This window comes from Aethalodelphis obliquidens, unplaced genomic scaffold, assembly GCF_003676395.1.
Source record: "Aethalodelphis obliquidens isolate GAN/ISIS:26980383/991018 unplaced genomic scaffold, ASM367639v1 scaffold66, whole genome shotgun sequence".
In the NCBI taxonomy this organism is placed as follows: domain Eukaryota; kingdom Metazoa; phylum Chordata; class Mammalia; order Artiodactyla; family Delphinidae; genus Aethalodelphis; species Aethalodelphis obliquidens.
Genome location: NW_020838010.1, coordinates 3,851,898 through 3,873,407, shown reverse-complemented (window position 1 = coordinate 3,873,407; position 21,510 = coordinate 3,851,898). Strand labels below are relative to the sequence as shown.

The 21,510-nt window shown below is 39.9% G+C and overlaps 1 protein-coding gene across 9 annotated transcripts in view; it reads right to left on the bottom strand.

The window, feature by feature from the left end:
* PAK3 (p21 (RAC1) activated kinase 3) overlaps positions 1 to 21,510 on the bottom strand; it is a 122,228-nt gene that overhangs the window by 59,481 nt on the left and 41,237 nt on the right. For all 9 annotated transcript variants that reach the window (XM_027089475.1, XM_027089476.1, XM_027089477.1 and 6 more), the window contains 3 exons: positions 15,729 to 15,829; positions 10,009 to 10,162; positions 8,043 to 8,080 (listed from right to left, as the gene is read on the bottom strand). In XM_027089475.1, the coding sequence (XP_026945276.1) occupies positions 8,043 to 8,080; positions 10,009 to 10,162; positions 15,729 to 15,829 (293 nt within the window). The remainder of the gene's footprint in view (positions 1 to 8,042; positions 8,081 to 10,008; positions 10,163 to 15,728; positions 15,830 to 21,510) is intronic.

Below are 21,510 nucleotides of genomic sequence, written 5' to 3'. Positions count from 1 at the left end.
TTCTTTCTTTCTTTCTTTCTTTCTTTCTTTCTTTCTTTCTTTCTTTCACATCTTTATTGGTGTATAATTGCTTTACAATGGTGTGTTAGTTTCTGCTTTATAACAAAGTGAATCAGCTATGCATATACATATAGCCCCATATCTCTTCCCTCTTGCCTCTCCCTCCCTCCCACCATCCCTATCCCACCCCTCTAGGTGGACACAAAGCACTGAGCTGATCTCCCTGTGCTATGCGGCTGCTTCCCACTAGCTATCTATTTCACATTTGTTAGTGTATATATGTCCATGCCACTCTCTCACTTCGTCCCAGCTTACCCTTCTCCTTCCCTGTGTCCTCAAGTCCACTCTCTACATCTGCATCTTTATTCCTGTCCTGCCCCTAGGTTCTTCAGAACCATTTTTTTTCTTAGATTCCTTATATGTGTGTTAGCATATGGTCTTTGTTTTTCTCTCTCTGACTTACTTCACTCTGTATGACAGACTCTAGGTCCATCCACCTCACTACAAATAACTCAATTTCATTTCTTTTTATGGCTGAGTAATATTCCATTGTATATATGTGCCACATCTTCTTTACCCATTCATCTGTTGATGGACACTTAGGTTGCTTCCAGGTCCTGGCTATTGTAAATAGAGATGCAATGAACATTTTGGTACATGACTCTTTTTGAATTATGGTTTTCTCAGGGTATATGCCCAGTAGTGGGATTGCTGGGTCATATGGTAGTTCTATTTGTAGTTTTTTAAGGAACCTCCATACTGTTCTCCATAGTGGCTGTATCAATTCACATTCCCACCAACAGTGCAAGAGTGTTCCCTTTTCTCCACACCCTCTCCAGCATTTATTGTTTCTAGATTTTTTGATGGTGGCCATTCTGACTGGTGTGAGGTGATATCTCATTTCAGTTTTGATTTGCGCTTCTCTAATGATTAGTGATGTTGAGCATTCTTTTATGTGTTTGTTGGCAATCTGTACATCTTCTCTGGAGACTAGAAAGAATTTTCATTCCTCGAGGACAAAGTTCCTGAGGCAGATGCAGACAGCCTACTAATAGACTATTACATCAAAGGACCTCAGTCTGTGATTTAAATTCACTGTGGATTTTCTATAATCATGTATAAACCTACGGTGGTGTAATAGGTATAACCATATATCTTATTGGAGCCAGCAAGATTTATATACTGTGACAAGACAACTTAGAATTTATAAATTTGAAAGAATATTTGATTGCCTGATATATACGCTGAGTGGTTTATAGATTGAAGTTTATATGCTTACTTGATATTGCTTTTCTATTTTTTTTAATTTTTAGTTTATATTGGAGTATAGTTGACTAACAATGTCGTGTTAGTTTCAAGTGTACAGCATATTTATTCTTAATTGAGCCAAAACAGCTGGGCTATTACATTGGGTTGTGGCTGCGTGGATAGCAACATATATTAATGACGTTATATTTCTAGATAAAAAATCAGTTTCTTTTTGTGAAAGACTAATTCTTCAGGGCACCTCAGGGCACAGGGAGAAGTTGCCTTTGGATTAATGGTATTTGCTTTGATATTATTTTGTTCCAGAAACTTCTACTCTATCTTATGCCAGCTGGGATCCAGGATGCAACTAATCACTGTTCCTTGGTAGATGGGCAGAACCTGCATATAAATTGACTCGTTTCTATATGGCAAACAATGCTATTTTATTCATCAGGCAATATGAACCATGCCTAGGAATAATAAGCTTTACGTGTGCCTAAGAAAATATTTGAACTCAGAAATAAATCATCGGCTCCAAAATGCCACAAGAAAATGATAAAATTTGTCAGTTAATGTCTAATTAAATGTCTGTTAAGTATAATATATGTCAACTTAATTAATTAGTTCTTTAAATTTAGTATTTATAGAAATTTCATTATATTAAAAAACAAATTATAGGTTAGGCTGTTCTATTTAGCAACAATTCTTGAGTATTCACAATGATTTCTAAGAAATTACACCTAACCATAAATTAAGTGCTACTTATGATCAAATAATCTCAAAATTAACATTTTAAAAATTACTTTTAAAATTTTATAGCAAAAATTAAAAGTGGGGTATAGAGGCCCTTTAATATACTTGATATATTTGATACAATGCATCACATGTCCTCCATAAGTGAGAGTGTATACACAGCCTATGAGGATCTAAAAGTGGCCCAACCCTTAAACTGGTACAAAGACCAACCAGTGCCTACTGGCCAAGAGGTAGCCTTGCACATTTCAGTTCTCGCTAATTTACTAGAGAAGATCCACCTGCAAAATTTCACGGACTGATTCTTAACATTCATTACTATCCTCACTACCCTAATATCATATGGGGGACATTCCAGTCTCTAAGGATGGACTAAGGGACTATTCGAAAACCTGAAGATTTTCATCCTTTGAGGGTTTACAGGGCAGGAAGAAGATACATGTCTGTTTATCTGGGACCAAACACTATGCTGCCATGTTGGTTGGTTGGTTGGAAAGAATGTGTGACCTTCAGTGGACATTATGTTTTGGATGTTGGTTGGGCCAGGGAGCATTAACTACCCAGCATTACACATAGATACCAGGCCTTGGTACTAAGAATTGAAATGAACATAATTTCTTGCTCCTGTGTATTTTTTCCACAGATTTTCCATCCCTGTGTAAATAACACTGGGGCTGGGCATACTTTCTTTTCCCTGTGTTAAACAATATCAAGATGGAGCATATTTTCCTGTTCTTATGTTACACAATACTGAGAACAAGCAAAAATAGCTTAGCTTCTCACTTTAAGAAATACTTGTTCTTGGAAGATAAGACTGAACCAACTGAAGTAATTTACTTATTAAGAATAACAACAGCTTGCTCACCAAAACTCTATTCAAGACCCTCACTTTGCTGTATTCCCCAATCCAAAGTTACTTTATCAGAAACACTGCACGATCCTAACTCTTTTCTTGTCTTGCGAGACCTGCTTCAAAATCACATAGCCGTGCTCCAAAACCCTATAGATATTCTCCCTTGACATCCCGTTTCTAAGACACTGGCAGTGCTCTTTCTTGCTCCTGTAAGTATAATAAACTTAGCTTTCCTTGATTAACAGCTTTTTTTGATGGCCTTTGGGGGAGTCAAAGTTATAATGTTGCTACACTCTTCCTTCCGGGCTGAGGATTACTATGTCTAGTATGTCTAAACTTGTAAAAATAGAGACAGATGGATATCAAGTAAGGAATTTTTTGTCTTTTTGAAATTAAGTATTTTTGACAGTCATTATGTCACACATTCAGTCGAGCTAGGCAGGTTATTCTTAACCTGATTGGGTCTTGGACTCATTTCCAATTCTAAAGGGTTTGGCCTATCTCCCCAGAAAAATACAGGTAGACACATATTTTTACATATAATTTCAAGAGTTCATATGTCTTCTGAAGCCCATTCATGGACTCTAAGTTGTAAACCCTGCTCTAGAGAATACACCAGCTAGTGGAACTACCTTAGGAAACTCTCCTTTCTTTGAGCTTAATTGTTAAAGGTCGAAGAAAGAAGAAGGACTTTGGAGACTTTAGATAATGCTAAGTGTGGCCTGAGAGCCCCTCTTGGTTGCCTGATTACAATACAGATTTCAGGGCTCCATTCTACTCTGGGAATGGAGCCCTAGAATCTGCATTTTAACAGGCTATCCAGCCAATTCTAATGCATACTGAAATTTTTAAAAAGCACTAATGTAGATGAACAAATTAAGCCAGTACTGTAAATAAAAAAAGTGTCATCTGTCACACGTATACCCAGTTTCTCTAGGCACAAATCACGGCATATTCATGTTATTGCTGTTACCTTCCACTCAAAATACTAGCTCAGGATTCTCAATGCATTACTTCACTCTTGATAGTACAATAAATATACACAAATTTCAAAGTAGCCTCAAATTGAAGAGTAGATCCCTGAACAGTATTTAGTGTTTAATAACACTAACACCAAAGAAGCTATCATGAGTGGGCAGTGAAGCAGATTCGTATGACTATGAGAGGCATCGCTGAATTCATTATTAATTATATTGCCATTAGTTTAACACATTTAGTGAATATAACATTGTTTCTATTTTGATTCCCACCCAGGCTACCAGAAGACACCAACACTTGTGAGCAGTTCAGGCTATGTCGAGAAGGGGTAGTCAATCCCATTAAATCACATCCTGTAGGATAGCTAGGTCTACTGGGAGTGTTTCTAATGCAACAAAAGCACAAGCAGTGTGAAGTGCAATCTCCCCCTAGAACCATAAGGAGAACACAAGATGCAATTCCCCAAGTTACTGAGCCCCAAAGAAGTGACCCAACCTGACCTTAAGGGTCTAAATTCAGTTCATTCAATCAATAGAAACCCAGCCTTCCTCAAGTAGCCTAATCAATTAGTTCCATCTGGAAGTCTTGCTAAACCTTCGAACTCAAACTGTCCAATAGGAAACTCAGCATCTTCTCCCAGAAATATGCATCTCCTGAAAGATAATACCCTCATCTTTTTGGCCACCCACATAGCATCCAAAGCCTGCAATCATCTCTGACCTCAACCTTTCCTCCAACATCTAATCAATAACCTAAACATCTCTGGAATTTAAATCTAATCTCCATTCCCACTGCCACTATCTCACGTAGGCCCTCATCACCTCTGGCCTTGGATGCTTGAGATATTTCCCCAGTCAGTCTCCCTGCATCCAGTCTTACCTTCTGTCCTTAATTCACTCTGGACATTTGCGATCAGATCACTCTTCTAAAGCATAAACTTTATTCGCCTAACTCTCCTGCCCCACAGAACTTCAAGGGCTTCCCACTGTACACTTACATAGGCCAGATTCCTTAGAATACCATTGAAGGGCTTCTATGATTTGGCTCCAACTTAACTTTCAAGGCTTAACTCCTATGATTCCTTTTCCTGCATCTCAGTCTTCATTCAAACCCATCCCCCCTTGTCCCCTTGCTCTTTTCACTACCCTGCCCTTTATCATGCCTTCCCTTTGCTTAGAATGCCCTTCCTTATCTTCACAGATCCAAATCGCATCTGACCTTCAAGATCTAGTTCAAATTCCGCCTTTTCTATGAAGCATTTTCTAATTCAACAAATACGTACCAAGTGCCTATTTTGTACTAGGCACTGAGCTTAATTAAGCCCTTGAAGACGAGGGCCTGCTTCCTCTTCCCTCCCCAGCTAAAAGGAAGCTCCTTCCTTTGAATCCTCAGAGCACATGGACATATTTTATGGTATGTAACATGATCCATATGGTACTGTGCTTCTTTATGTTCCTACTTCTCTTCCCTTACCAGACTGAGCTCCAAATTTCCTAGTGCTTATAAGGAGGCACTTGATAAATACATGTTCAATAAGTGAATACCCAGTTGTTTTATCTCCAAACAGTGAGTTCATGAGTTTCCTTTTTCTGATCTGATGGAATATTTTGAACATTATGTAGATTTAGTTTTAATTCTGTAAGTAAGACCTTGCAAGGTCTTACTTACTCTGAAGCAAGCTAAAAACAAAAGCAAGCTTACTTACTCTGAAGCAAGCTAAAAACAGAAGGCCAATATCCTAGGAGCTATAAGCTGTTTACAAAAATGAAAACCAACATACAGACTATCCTAGCAGGTTGGTGTTTAAAATAACCGACTACCTGAAAAGATAACAACGATTTCTTTGTCAAGGTACTTATCTAGTATCTCACAATAATGACAGTAATTAAATCAAGGGAGGTAAGGTATGTGTTGCTCATGGAAGGTTGGTATTTTTGTCTTTCCCAGTTTGCTATTATCTCCCTTCACGTGCTGTTTTCAGTGAGGCCCAGGAAGCTGTCATGGCAAAGAAGCAAAAGGAGGGCAATGACCAGTGAGAAAAGAAGGGCTACATTCGGCTCTGTTCTGAGAATTCTGAACAAGGCACCAGTACCATGGCCTCAGACAAGTCTCACGCATGGAGAGAATGAGTTTTCGTCTTTGTTGCCATCTACAAATGGCAGCGATAGTAGCTTACATTTAATAAACACACAGTATGTGCTAGGTAATGTACTAAGTATATTATATGCAGTAGCATATTCAATATTCACACAAGTTTTAGGAGGTAGGTACTGTTATTATTCCCAGTTAAAGGCCGAGGAAAGAGAGGGTCACAGAAGCTGAGCCACTTTCTGAAAGTGGCTCAGCTTGTAAGTGGAGGAATAAGACTAAACACCTACGCCCAGAGCCTTTACTCTTGTAAGTTTTCTTTTTAGTTGTGGTAAAATGGACATAACATAAAGTTTACCATCTTAACCATTTGGAAGTGTCTAGTCCAGGAGTGTTACGTATATTCATATTGCTGTGCACCCATCCCAGCTATCCATCTCCAGAATTCTTTGCATCTTGCAAAACTAAAACTTTGTACCCATTAAACAACAACACCCCATTTCTACCTCACCCAGCAATCACTTTCTGTGTCTATGATATTGACTACTCTAGATACCTCATACAGGTAGAATCATACGGTATTTGTCTTTTTGTGACTGGATTATTTCACTTAGCATAATGTCTTAAAGGCTCAGCCATGTTGTAGCCTATGTAAGGATTTCCTTCCTTTTTAGGGCTGAATAATATTCCATTGTATGGATATACCACTTTTGTTTATTCGTTCATCTGTTGATGGACACTTGGGTTGCTTCCACCTTCTGGTTACTATGAGTAACGCTGCTATGAATATGGGTGTTCAAATATCTGTTCAAGACCCTGCTTTCAGTTCTTCTGGGTATATATCCAGAAGTGCAACTGCTGGATCATGTGGTAACTCTCTTCTAAATTTTTGAGGCACTGCCGTATTATCTCAGAGCCTTTAGTTTTTACCAGCAATGATTTATTGCTGTCACACTGGCTGCCCAGGGTGACATCAAGCAGGCCAGCATTTGTCCTCTATAAAAGGAAGAATCAGCTTGACTATCCATGACTCTGAATAAGCGGCGAGGAAACTTTCACTAATGCTAATTATTTCACTCCAAAGGAAGCAAATGGGGCAGGAGATAATTTCTATCAGGATATCAAAATGAAAATCATGTAAAGGGAAGCCTTGTCTAAGACTGTTTTCTGTGTAAGGGTATTCTTTCAGATACTAGAGCACTTCCAAGGCCCTTGAGCTAGGTTGCTTATTTTCTAGTCTCTTCTCTGATAAAACTATCTATGTGACTTTGGGCAAAGTCTCACTTTGTGGGAACAGGTGACACCGAAAGATGTAGTGGTATGACCTTAGACAAGTTATTTCACCTCTCTGAACCTCATCTGTAAAATGGAGACAATGATAAGACTTGCCTAATTGGGTTGTAGGAATGGTTAAGTGAATACAAAGGATTATTAGCCTAGTGCCTGGCACATTTGTTCAGTAAAGAGAAGTTTCTATCATTATGATGATTATTTTCAAGATTCTATATGTAAAAGAAATAGAAACATTTGTCTATGTAAAGACTTATGCATGAATTTTCATAGTAGCTTTATTTATAAACGCCCCAAACTGTAAACAGTCTAGAAACCCTTCAGTGGGTAAATTGTTAAACAGCAGTATAGCCATACCCTGGAATACTACTTAGCAATAAAAAGGAACAAACTATTGATACAATACAACAACTTGGATGAATCCTAAGAGCATTATGCTGAGAGAAAAGCCAATCCCCAAAGGACATATACTGTATTATTTCATTTACATTTGAAATGTCCAGAAAGACAAATCTATAAAAGCAGATTAGTGATAGCCTAGGGCTAGGGTGCGGTGGATGGGGGTTAACTCTAGGCAGACCTGGGAGATCTTACTGGGGTGATGAAAGTGTTCTAAAACTAGATTGTGGTGATGGTAGCACAGGTGTATAAATTTACTAAAACTCATCAAACTGTACACTTAAAAATGGGTGAATTTTATGTATCTAAATTACACCTTTGAAATATTTTTAAAGGATTCTATGTGTATCTAAAAACAGGATCTGCACAATTGTATTCTGTTGGACCACTGGAAACACGGATCATACAAAACTGTTTTCAATTTTTCACTTACCGAAGGATGGGCTGCTATATATCCATGTGCGCTTTTATCTGAAAAGTGAAGATAAAGATGTTACCTTTGTTTCATAAAGACTGCCTCATTTAGAGACCATGCTTAAAAAAACTGCATGTGTTTGACCAGAAGGAAATTTTCTGATTCAGTATTAAATAGATACTACGACAAATGACTAGTTTTTCTTAAAATAGCTCACACCCTTTCATCATCACCATATTCTCGCCACCCCATTTTATAGATCTTAATGAAGGCCTCCAGTGAACCTCATCTATACTGAGGAGTGTTAAGATAACCTACTCCTGACTGGTATGATTTCACACGTCTATATCCAGAATTTCTCCTTGACTTCCTCCTTCCCTCTCCTCCTCCCTCCCTCATTTCCCTTCCTCCCTTCCACCCTTCCTTCCTTTCCCCTTCCCCTCCTAGGCTATTAGTTAGCCTCAACACGAGAGCATAAAGAAAACATATGGTGAGTTTCAGAATAGAGCAATAACTCAGATACTGTCGAGTTCTAACATAGTTTTTTCAGGATTTCATCTTTATAAACTGAGAGAATTTGACACATAAAAACAAAAGGGTTAAAAAGCAGTGGCAGGGCTTCCCTGGTGGCACAGTGGTTGAGAGTCCGCCTGCCGATGCAGGGGACGCGGGTTCGTGCCCCGGTCCGGGAAGATCCCACATGCCGCGGAGCGGCTGGGCCCGTGAGCCATGGCCGCTGAGCCTGCGCGTCCGGAGCCTGTGCTCCGCAACGGGAGAGGCCCCAACAGTGAGAGGCCCGCGTACCGAGAAAAAAAAAAAAAAAAAAAGCAGTGGCAACGTGGAATAAAGAACAAATTCTGAAAATGTGCCCTGTACTAAAACCAATGCCAAGAGGTAGGGGCTCTTTATAGCTGGAGCACTAATGATACTATTCTCTTCTTTCTTTTTTTTTTTTTTTTCCGGTACGCGGGCCTCTCACTGTTGGGGCCTCTCCCGTTGCGGAGCACAGGCTCCAGACGCGCAGGCTCAGCGGCCATGGCTCACGGGCCCAGCCGCTCCGCGGCATGTGGGATCTTCCCGGACCGGGGCACGAACCCGCGTCCCCTGCATCGGCAGGCAGACTCTCAACCACTGCACCTCCAGGGAAGCCCCCTCTTCTTTTTTTAGATGTAAAATAATAAATTGTTTTAGAGACAAAACCCAGATCATCATTTTCACAATGCAAAATAATTGCTTGGTATATTTTTTCAGTTGCTTACAGTGCAAATTTGGACATCAAACCTTCAAACAAAAGCTGGGTCTACAGACTAGCAAATGAAGTCGAGATATGGCAGGAATGTGGCCATGTCAATCTCTTATAAATACCAAGACATGATTTCTTTTTTTAAGTCTGATTTTGCGGTCAGATCAAAATAACCCAGCAACCACAAAATTTGTGCTGTGTCACCATGGTGCATGCAATTCAGTGAATCTAAGGGATAAAATAAATTTCAAGAGACCAGGGTTTGATCCAGACACCTCTGACTTCCTAAACGCATGACAAGGCCTGATCCTAAGTGACTCAGTGTCTTCATGCCAGTGAAGAGACAAAACAACAATCGTGATTGCTGATTCAAACTGACAACTACTGCTTCACTGAACAATTTCCTTATTTGAGTTATAAAATCACCCAAGTACTGGAAATCTCCTAACATCAACTTCAACTTGCAACTCATCTTTTGGTTGATTTATGTTGAAGTCATTCAAGAAAGGAACTTGAACTGGCTTCGAATACCCTCCAGGCATTCCGTTCTAATCCTGAGGTTCCGAGATTGGAATTACTTCTTCCCTTTTCTTTTTGGCTGCCCCGCACAGCTTTTGGGATCTTGGTTCCCGACCAGGGATCAAACCCAGGCCCCCTGCCATGGAAGCGCAGAGTCCTAACCACTGGACCGCCAGGGAAGTCCCACTTCTTCACTTTTTGATATCCTAGATTTACTCTTACCTCCGGACGTAAAGCTCATGTACTTCTGGTTGTTGACTGTTTCTTTGGAATCATAGAATTTGAGAACGTCTAGAACGGCTTGGGGGTTCTTCTTCTGTTCCAGTTTTGTTATGTTGGAGGTTTGGAGTAATCGTGCCCATTGCTCAGGAATTCCCTGTGGACAACCAAAGGGAAAGAATGGAAGCTCAGAACATTCGGCAGCTGCATTTTCATGTTCCAGTAAAGTTCTTCACCAAGAAGCCCATGCTACCTGTAGGATTACACTTGGGAAACTGAAGTTACACTCTAGATTTAAAGTTAGTAACTTAATAATGCAATCATTCTCTTCTCTAATTAAAACACATAGGTAAAACTAAGATCCAACTTAAAAAGGGTGGGTGGGAGTATGACTGTGATAGAAAAAAAAAAGCGCATGAAAATCACCTCCATATTAACTCTGCTCATCCATGAAATGATGTTTACGGCTTAGCTTATTTTTTCTGGCGACTCAGGGCAGACATAGCAAGACTTCTCTAAATTAGTGCACAGCATAGTATAGTGCAGATCAATAGATTTTATATGACTGGAATAACAGAAGCTGTTTCTGGGCATGTTGCAATCAGAATATCTTTTAGAATAAAAGTAAAGCCTCACCCTTGGTCAGTTCATACTCTGTGGTTATCAAATGTAATTTTTTTGGGGGTCTAGAGCTTTAATATAAAGGGGGCTTGAGAGGAGAACAAAAATAGAATCATGGACGAGCAATAACCACAGGGGTGCTAAATAGTAACATTTTCCCTGCAGCTTTCTCCTCTCCTCCCCCCATCCCCTCCTCCCCACTTCGTTCATTGGCCGCATAGAACCTGGGGACAGTGGCAACCATGCCAAAGCCTTCTGAAAATTTGCAATAATCTGAAGCGTTTAGAGCAGAGAGGAGGGAGTGTTTGGCAATCTAACCAAGGAGAATTGCAAAAATTACACAGAGAGGTTAGCTTTGTATTGAGTGTTCAGCACTCTTTCCTACACGTTCGGCCTACAGATGTCCCCATTTCATAATTAACCAACCTCCAAGAGAACTTGGAGCGAGAAACAGACACACTCTTCCTGAAGTGCATCTAGACACAATTTACGTGGCTTTGTCCTATGAAGTCTCGGCAAAACAATGTGTGACGTGGGCCTCCAGAGTTTGGGAATGACAACAAAAAAGTGAGATAAGCCAAGCAACAACTCTACTGCACACACATGAACCTGCTGCTGCAGTGCTATGACATCTCAAAGAAGCACTTTGATGCAAGCTTCTTTTGGGCCTGTGACGCACCTCTGGGAGCTTCCCTGGGCACATCTGTGAGCCATAGAGATCTGGCTGTAATGGACGTAAATAAAGAAAGAAAAGAAAGTTAAAACAGAATGTGGGACAACTTAGAAGGTGGGAGGAGATGAAACCAATGGGTCTGAATGGGGAGGGGTTAATCCCTTCTAAAGTGGGGCGGTTATGAAAATAGGGAGGTATTAACTAAATCAGGGGCAGGACAGGCTACAGGACAACAGGTTTAAGAAAACAGAGAAAACAACGATGTTCCAAAGTTTGGATGCATAGTTCCACTTTTGGCCAGATGCTTCCTCCATAAATATGCAATAATAAGGATTACCATTAAATGACTGGAGAAATTACTAAAAGGCAGAAACATGAATTTGGAGGGAAGAAGGATGGCATCATGAAAAGCTTCAACGACAATTTGTAAGTTGTTTTTACGACTGGGTGATCACAGGTAGCCAATGGCCATGTGATGAACTTACAAATTTCAGTTCCCAATTCTGGTGAACCATTTTCAATTTCACATTGGAAGTGTCTGTATGGCTAAAATTCAAAGAAGAGGTATATGGTGATGCTGAATTCAACCTGTTCTCATTAAGGTGATTCTTCTGTATTTTGGAGCTAAAGTCGTGGCTGGCTTAGAGAAAACTAGATTAAGGATTTCCCACACAGCCAGACTCTATGTTTGAATTTCTTAGACATTTAGGCCAGGGAAAGGGAAACCATTTCGTTTCAAACCATATTCTGAATAATCTCCATTTTAATGCCGCAGTTCTAAAGTCCCACTTCCCACAAAATAAGATCAGATATAAGGTAACAGCTTTGTCTAAATAAAGATGATATTTCCAATGCTACAGAAACATGCTTTTACCCAACTGATTTGATTTGGGTTACAGGTCTTTGATTCCTGGCATTTGGGGTTACTCCAAGCACAGTGAAAGGACACTTTTACATGCATTCATCACGCAATTTGATGCTAAAGCCTTAAGCCAAAAATTTGAACTCAGGAGCCCATGCATGATCCCAGTTCTGATTCTAAGTGCAATTAATAGCGTTTGGTTAATACTGTAATGGCCAAAGGAGTTATTAAGTGTTACAAAACCAGGTAGGCATTGCACATAACCACCAGAGCAGACATCACTGGCATGATCGTTACCATAATCATTAGAATATTTGCAGTTATTATACATACTCATGGCACTTCTAAACTTTTGTGATAATAGTCTTGTGATCACTAGACAGCAGGAAAAACTGCTGTCAGTTGCAAAAGATCCTCCAGACAACTATACTTACCACGTGACTACACTGCTGACATAATTGTTTTCTTTTTTTAAGTTGAGATAAACCAGTTCATCAATGAAACCTGACACTTAAATTTGAATGTATGCCATGAAGGCATGTAATCAGAAAGCCATAACTCATTACTCCAAATTGAGGTACAAACCCCAAAAGTCAGATAGCTAATGGAGACCTAGAAGTGTGAGCATCAGAAGCCTGACCATGTATGTAATAACAGCTAGATGTACGTCAAGCTGGGGATTGTCCAGTGTAGCCCAGGAGAATGGCAGCATGATACAACAGGCCAAGCATTTATCTTATCATAAGAAATGATAATGTATATCACTCATACCATTTTTCCCTCTGATTGACTTGAAGCGACCGTCACAGGTCTAGAGGTCTGGAAGGGGGAGTTCTGAAGTATTTGGGACAAAAATGGTAATATGAAGGGTAAGGACTTAGAGTAGTTTCATACCCCAAATCTCACCTCCCAACCTAATTTTAACCTCAGGGTCCAAGTGTGTGACCAAGTGTACAAGGTTGCATGGGCCAATTAGCCAAAGGGTAAACACCAAGCAATACACCAAACCAGTGTCCAAATATTCCAAATAACAGGCCCTTGTGAGACAACTGGGCTCGACAGTTCAACAAATTGCTCAAAATTCAACCTCAACAACTGTAATGATCAAATTTAGTAATATGTCCCTCCCCCTCCACGTGAACACACGCATACACACACACACACACACACACACACACACACAACCAATTAGTGGTACTGGGGCGATTAAGATCCCATTCTAAATCCTATCAATAAAATGACTTTTAAAAGCTTATTATCATTTGGTATTTTTAAAGTTAGTAAATATAAATCATAGGTTAAGATAGTTAAAAAAAAGGCAGAATTTGGTATCTTTAAAAAACAACGTGGGGACAAATAGTTATGAAAGATTATCACAGCGACAATAAAGTACATCAGATTTCCAAATTTAGCCTGCGTCTCATCTATATATTCAGTGGATTTCTAACAATTGCATCCAAACACTTTATTTTATATTAGGTTTTTAGGAGGAGGGGAAAGGTTCTTGTTTGGTTTGGTTCAGTTGCATCAAAATGTTTTTCACAATTGGAAAGATTGCCCATCACACATCCCACCCCACCCCTCTCTGGTTGATTCTTGGGGTTCTAACTGACAGCAAAGTGAAAATGGATGGTCTCCAGTCAGCAAGATGATGGTGATTCACTTTCCTTCATTTCCATTCAGAACCCATAAAGAACAAAGGAAAAGCTAAAGATAGAGAAATTCTATCAGAAGATGTCAAGCAAGTAGGAAAGAGTGGAAAAAATTTAAAAATTGGAAAGGAACCAGAGTATCACATGAAAATAGTGGAGGGGAAAATTTTCACATCAGAAAACAAAAAGGAAGAATAAAAGAACAGAGAAATATGGAATGACAACAATAAAACAAGAAAAGATTAAACAGAAGAAAAGCACATGGAAAACAAAAAGGTCAAAACAGGAAAGACAGTTCTTGAAATAAAAAAGGGAAGATTTTTAAGATAAAACTTATAATGATTCAGTGCTTTTACTGTTTCAAACATCAGAAAAAATAGTCATCTCTTTGTTTATGATTTTTTAAAAATCTAAACTTGTTCAGATTATAAAAATATATATAAATATTTTTTGTTTTGGGTGGTGATGATGGTGGTGGTAGTGGTGACAGTGAGGTTATATTTTCTAAGTGTAGCTAACAGAATATTCTCAAATACAGCAAAGAACAGAGGCTGGGCTCAAACTCAAGGCCATTTGAATAATATCTCTGACTCCAATGATGAAATTGGCTAAACCAGTATCTCAACTTTATCAATGTCAGCACTTCTTAACGTTCTCTTCTGCTTGCTACTGAGAACATACAATCAGCTCACATCACTTTACAAGGCTAAGATGTTTAGTCAGTTTCCATTTCATTCTCACACTGCTTACTTCCGGAATTGAAAAAAGAAGGTAATTTGTCAGTTCAGAAACATGGTTTGATTCTCCAAATCAAATTAATTTGTTCCTTCTTTTTAAAAATTTAATCTTATGACACAGTCTACTCACTAACCATCATGTTATGAAATAGGAAATTTAATTATTTAATACCTAAATTTCTCTCTGGTTTAAGAATCCAAGAATTAACGGTAATGGTTCTATCAAAGAATTTTTTTCCAGAATGCATTCAAAATTACTCATTATCTCAGAATGCACATTTTGATTGAGGTCCTTACTAGTATAAAAAAGTAGTTAATCTTCCTGAGGACATGTTTCTAGCCACATCTTTTCCTTCATCCATCTAAAAGAAAGATGCCAGATCTTTAAAAAAAAAAAAGGTATAAAATATCATAGATCTGAGATCGTGTGCTATTTGAGCACTAAAAATATCCAAAGAAAGACTGGATCTATAGCTATAGTCTTTCTGGAGAATTCTTACTGGTATTTATTGTGCATTATGTATATATATTATATTTGTATATATGTATATATATATATATATATATACATATATACAAATACAAAGTAAGCGTATAACCACTAAAGCATATGATACAACCATCAATATTTCTTCCTGAAACATGGGGTCTGTTGTTTTGAATGTCTACAAAATATACCTGTAAATAAGCCTAAAAATAAGCTATGTTCTTGAAATCAAAGAGAAGAAAAGGTCAATTTTACAGAGATTTTTGGTTAGTGTGGTTAACTTATCTGGGTAATCCAGGTTCCATTGTAAAGCCTGAATTATTCAGATAGACTATCTTCACTGGCCAAGTTGAGTCAATGGTTCTCTGATTCACTTCAAGTGCTAAAGCACAGGCTCAAGCTGAGTCTATCTGGACTACATCTCCTGTGCCATGGTAAATTAGCATTTTCAATCACGTTGAAGGCTAACCGCGATCAGACATTTCTGTTAAGATGGACAAAATAATTTTGCCAATACTCTTGCCACTCTCTAGTTCCATCTGTGATTGTCTAGGCAAAGTCCATCTTCCTTGAAATCACCAAAGACATCAAGTCTGACATTTTGGGACGTGGCAATTCTTCCTTCAAACCTATTTTCACAAAGGAATCTTTTCATGCCTTACAAAAAAAAAAAAATAAGGAGCTTACTTACAGTGAATTCCCCGGTGACTGCATCAAACCCCACATGAATCGTATGTTCAAAGTCTGAAGGAAGAGAGATCTCTGGGCGTTCTTTCTCTTTCTTCTTATTGGCTAAAGGCAAAATGTTAACATGTATTTATTTGGGATACAGTTTTGGCATCCATAAGTTGTACAATTAGGTTCATCAAAATAATTACAAAGTTGAAAGACAATTGAGTCCAACACAATTATAACAATATTTAACTCCAGAATTTATAATTTTATTTAAATAAATGGCTGAGAGTTTGACAAAATGCTATGTCCAAATAATTTACAAATTTCCAAATCCAATTCAAACAAAACTTGCAGTCAAACTGATTTATGTCCTTTACCAGTCTAATGATGTAATCGGCAGGTATCTAGGTATATTGTGTTTAACTGGTCTTGTTGGATCAAATTCCACATACTATAGAAGAAATTCATTAGACTCAAGTCAAGCTAAGCCTTACTATTAGAAAGAAAGAATAGAAAAGTGCTTAAGCTATCTATAAAGTGTTGTGAATTGTTTCTATTTTAAACCATAGCTAAATATCAAGTAACTAGAACTTTAATTTACACGTTTACATTATGAAGAGTAGCTTAATAGGTTCTTGGTCTTCTTTCAATGAGAATACTACTGCAAAGCAATAACTTTGCTAGTAAAAAACAAAACACAAATTGTTGCTTTTTACTGAATTAATTTTATTGAGTTCTTAGAAACCTCAAACCAATTCCTTGGTTTCGTCATTTTAGTTCGTAGCTATTTTTCCATGTCCCTATAAATTTTGTCATAGTAGCCATTCGAAATCATTGTTCTCAAGTAACAGATTATTCATAGTGACACAATTATGAAGAAATACATCAATAGTTAATAAATCAAAAGCTTTTAAAGGTATAATCACTGAAGAAATTAAGTTGGGAACTGTAATGAAATTAGTCTATCTCAAAAGAGATCACAGGAGGAAGTTATTATGGAAGCATTGTAAAATGGCATTTCCTAGCTTCCATAATAGAGCAGCAACTTTGAGTATGTATCTCTGATATGGCTGCATTTCAGTCAAAAAAATAATACTCACCCTAATACTGCATAAGTCAGCATGAACCAGTTTTGCCCCATTGAAACCAATCAACTTTAGAGTTGCCAGGGTGGCAAATTTAGAACATTCTGGTTCAAATAGATGTTTCCTTGGCCTCAATTTCAGACAACATTTAACTAACCGTAATGGATCACTGGTTTGGGGGGTTACCCAGGACAAATTTTAAATTCAAAACATTTCATGTTCAAATGTCATTCGTATGGCTTCTTTTCACTTTCTACTCTCTCTCACTGTTCCATATCCGCCAGCCAGAGGACAGAGATATGGGACAGAAATATGGAAACTCCAGTAGTAAGAGGATTAAGATACAGGATTAAGAAAGAAAGGTTGGGGTTGGGGGGGGGGGGGGACAAGGGTCACTCAAAGTCTTTGCCTGGCCATGGAACACATGGAACACATTTAGGACTCATTTTGAAAGGTATATATGTGCCACCTAACTTCAGTTCAGCATGGATTCCACATTTACAGTGAGCCTACTTTATTGCCTATCATTTTAACTGAACATTAGAGTTTTGGGTAGGTACTTCTACTTCCCCTGCATGTTTCTGGACTGTAGCTACCTTTTATACTTGTTCACCTACCACTTTTACTTATCCAGAAAGGCAAACAGAACAATCAGCTTTCTGTTCTTGCCACTTCACTGAAGACGTCCCAGCCACTTCTGTAATCGTTTTCTTATTTTCCTCTTTCCTGATCTCCCATCCATGTTGGACATGGCTAACCGCCGCTCTTTATACTTCCTTGACAATGTGGTCTGATTCTCCTCCTCCCTCAGTGACCATTCTTCATTTGATGGGCATCCTTTCTTCTGCCTTTCCTGGTGCAGTCTTTGGCATTCATTTCTCTTGGATGGCATTCACTCCCAGATACTAACTCATGTTGGGTAATTCCCTAATCTGCGGTTGGCAGGGGGTAGACACAGATTTTGTGGGACCAGAGACTTTATGTAATTTGAGAGGAACGCTCCCTTTAGGTAAAAACAATACAAAATTGCTAGGGCTGCTTCTAGAGCCTCGGAAGAGTCCCAGGCAAGTGAGAAACTCTGAATAAGCAGCTTTATTCACTTCATAGTAAATGTACTCTGGTGGTTGGTGGCCTTTTTGGTGTCAAAGATCACTCTGAAAAATCTGAAGAAAGCTGTGGTACTTCTGTCTATAAAATTGCACTATACACACATATACACAATTTTGCATATAACTTCAGAGGTTCAAAATTCCCCTGGGCTCTAGGTTAAGAACCCCTAGCTTAGTCTCCATCTCTAATCATTGTATCAACTTGCATCCATGACCTCTCTTGCCAGCAAACAGGCTCTCCCTACTTCTCCATTAGCAATGGCTGCACAATTGAAGCCTGTTGACTTAGATGTAAACACTCCACTTCAGCTGAGCTATGTGAATCAGCCTAATGGGGTCTCCCTAAGGCCATCTGGTTGCCAGTCCCTTACCAGCCTAATTATGCCATTCTCTTCACGCAGGACAAAGCGTAACAGAGGCAGGAAGCTCAAACTCGCTCCTCCTTCAGTGTCCATGTTCTCTGTGAAATGATAAGCACTTACCACCCAGATCAGAGAAGGATTAAGGCCTTGGACCCCTCCTCTTTGGGAGGCTCTAAGCAATGAAAAGATTACGACCTCCTCTCTCAAATAAAAGCAATACTACAGCATAAAAAGGGAAGGAAGCCCCAACAGTTCTGATGTTCCTATGATGATTAACTTAAGTCTTTTAAAAAACTACTCTAGATCCCAAATCAAAATGTTTTCACATTTTGGGTGCCCCGACGTGCTGGGCCTTAGGCACATGCCTTACTCTGGCTTTTGGTTATTTCAGCCCTGGCCCAACTGCCCAAATCATAAATTTGGGAGCTTCTTTGACTCCTACTTTAATTCTACCTTAATCAGTCATCGCGTTCTATTTCCCAAACTCACTTTGGATGCGTCTTCTTCCTTTCATCTCCACAAACCATCATCTTAGTCCAAGGCACCGGCATTTTTCACCTGGTCTTACTACCTCCAATTTTGCCCCCTGCAATTCATTACTCTGTGGCCGGAGTAATCTTTTGAAATATATATATCTGCCCGCATTCCTCCCTGTAAGATCCTTCAATGGCTCCCCATTACCCAGAAGTTCAGAGTTCATGCTCCTTAGCGTGCTAGCCAAGGGCCTGCTTAATCCGCCCCCAGCGTACCTCTCTACTGTCTATTCTCGCTATGGTCCCCGCTGTTCCATACCCATTTCATGCTCCCTCAACTGCCAAGCTTTTCTCTCACTGCCAAGCTTTTACGCATGCTACACGGAGGCCTGGGAAGTCTTACTTCTCAACGCCTCACATCTGCGCCCATTAGTCCTCTTTTTTTTTGCGGTACGCGGGCCTCTCACTGTTGTGGCCACTCCCGTTGCGGAGCACAGGCTCCGGACGCGCAGGCTCAGCGGCCATGGCTCACGGGCCCAGCCGCTCCGCGGCATGTGGGATCTTCCCGGACCGGGGCATGAACCCGTGTCCTCTGCATCGGCAGGCGGACTCTCAACCACTGCGCCACCAGGGAAGCCCCAGTCCTTTTTCTTGAAGACTCACTTTTGTGTTTCCTCTCCTTTGGCAAGTCTTCTCCTGTCTTCCCTCTGCAGACAAAGTTGAATGCCCTTCTCTTCATGCTCCCAGAGAGCTACCCAGTGTGTACTCTGAGTTTGGCCCTTATTAACACTGAATTGTCATTTCTTCTTTACATACCTATCTCTCTAGCTAAAATCTGAGATATTTGACAGCAGAGACTGTATCTTATTCGTTCTCACATTCCCTAGCACCTGGCTTATGTCTGCACATGTAATCACTATCATCTACGGAATATTCACCATGTGCAAAGTGCTTCTAGCGTTATCTCGTTTAATCTCCACCACAATCTTATAAGGCAGGCATTATTATTGTATTATTATTGTTTTACAGATGAGGAAAGTAAGACTCAGTGAAGTTAAACCACATATCCAAGATTACACAGCTGGCAGGTGTCAGAGCCAGGATTTGAACCTAGGTCTCAATTGTGTCTACAGAACCTAAGCTCTTAATAGCTACACTATTTATTACTCAGTAACATTAAAAGAAAACCTCAATAGGGTTGAGCCGTTAGTCTTCAGTAAATGGTTATTGACTGAATGGAGACTAGCTGAGAACTTTTTTCTTTTTTTTTTTAAGGAATACTAAAATGTCTGTATCTCCCCCAGAAAATTCTGTGAGCAGTGGTTGTTTTTATTAAGACTCATCCTAACCTGAATCTTGGGCTCATAAGACGCGGCCTGATCACCTCTGGGTTGATATTTGCAGAGAGCAGAAGAACAAACGAGTACCACTTTCTAAGCGTATCAACCATATTCTATTGGAACCTAGAACGAAGGCCACAAATCGCTGACTAGACCACAGATTACAAATGGTGTTTGGCACTGGGACCCTCTACCTGCTCATGGTTCTGGCTGTAACTCCAGGGGCCAGCCAATCTCTCCAGAATCTCTCATCCTGACATCTTTCTCCATCCCACTACATTTTTTTTGTTTTTGTTTTGCGGTATGCGGGCCTCTCACTGTTGTGGCCTCTCCCGTTGCGGAGCACAGGCTCCGGACGCGCAGGCTCAGCGGCCATGGCTCAAGGGCCCAGCCGCTCCGTGGCATGTGAGATCCTCCCGGACTGGGGCACGAACCCGTGTCCCCTGCATCGGCAGGCGGACTCTCAACCACTGCGCCACCAGGGAAGCCCCCCCACTACATTTTAAAGAAAGAGAAGTCATCTGTCACCTCCTGTACACCCCGACCCCAATGTTCTGCATTTCTCTAGTGACTAGGGCTTACTCCATTAAAATCCCCCTACACCTTTACTTCAACCTCTTCATTAAATGCACTGTTGACTTCTTGCCTTAGGTTCTCAGACTTCACTGTGCATCACCCTCATGTGGGAAACTTCAAAAAAGTAAGCGAGAGAGAGAGATTTCAGAGCCCTGCCCCCAGAGATTCAGATTTAGCCTGGGGTAGACCTCAGCACCTTTAATTTTTAAATGCCCTCCGGTATTTCCATTAAGCAGCTGGGGTTGAGAAAAATAATTTTAAACCCTACTATCCAACGAAGGTATCACTTCCTCAGATAATCCTGATGGACAATGACGGTTCTTCCCCATTCCAAGTCGTTAGGTCCAGGGGAATGGAGAAGGGCAGAGTTTCCTCATTTTTATTCCATATTGTTTGTTTGAGATCAGTACTTCTGCACTTTCCTACAAAGCCCCCTCCTTTGAGGTTACTGCCATTTAGTTCTCCTGGCCAAGTCGTCGTATCCACTGAGGACTTTGGCTCGCAGTATTCTTCCCAACACTCAGTGCTGCCATCTCTCTGTGAAACGTAATATACAAATGGACACCTCTTTCATACACACCCTCTCCTTTTAACTCCTTGACCTCCCTCAGCTCTAATGAACTTCATCTCCTTTCCACTCCTTCAATCCACTCCCATGGTCACCATTAAACCAGTGGTTCTCAACCAGGGCTGCTCATCAGAATAACCCGTAGAGTTTCATAAAAATCGCAACACCTTGGGCCCACTCAGAACCTACTATATCAGGATTTCTGAGGATGAGACCTGGGCAAATGATTTTTTTAAGCGCCATAGATGATGTGCAGACAGAGTGGAGAACCACAGCTACCCCAGG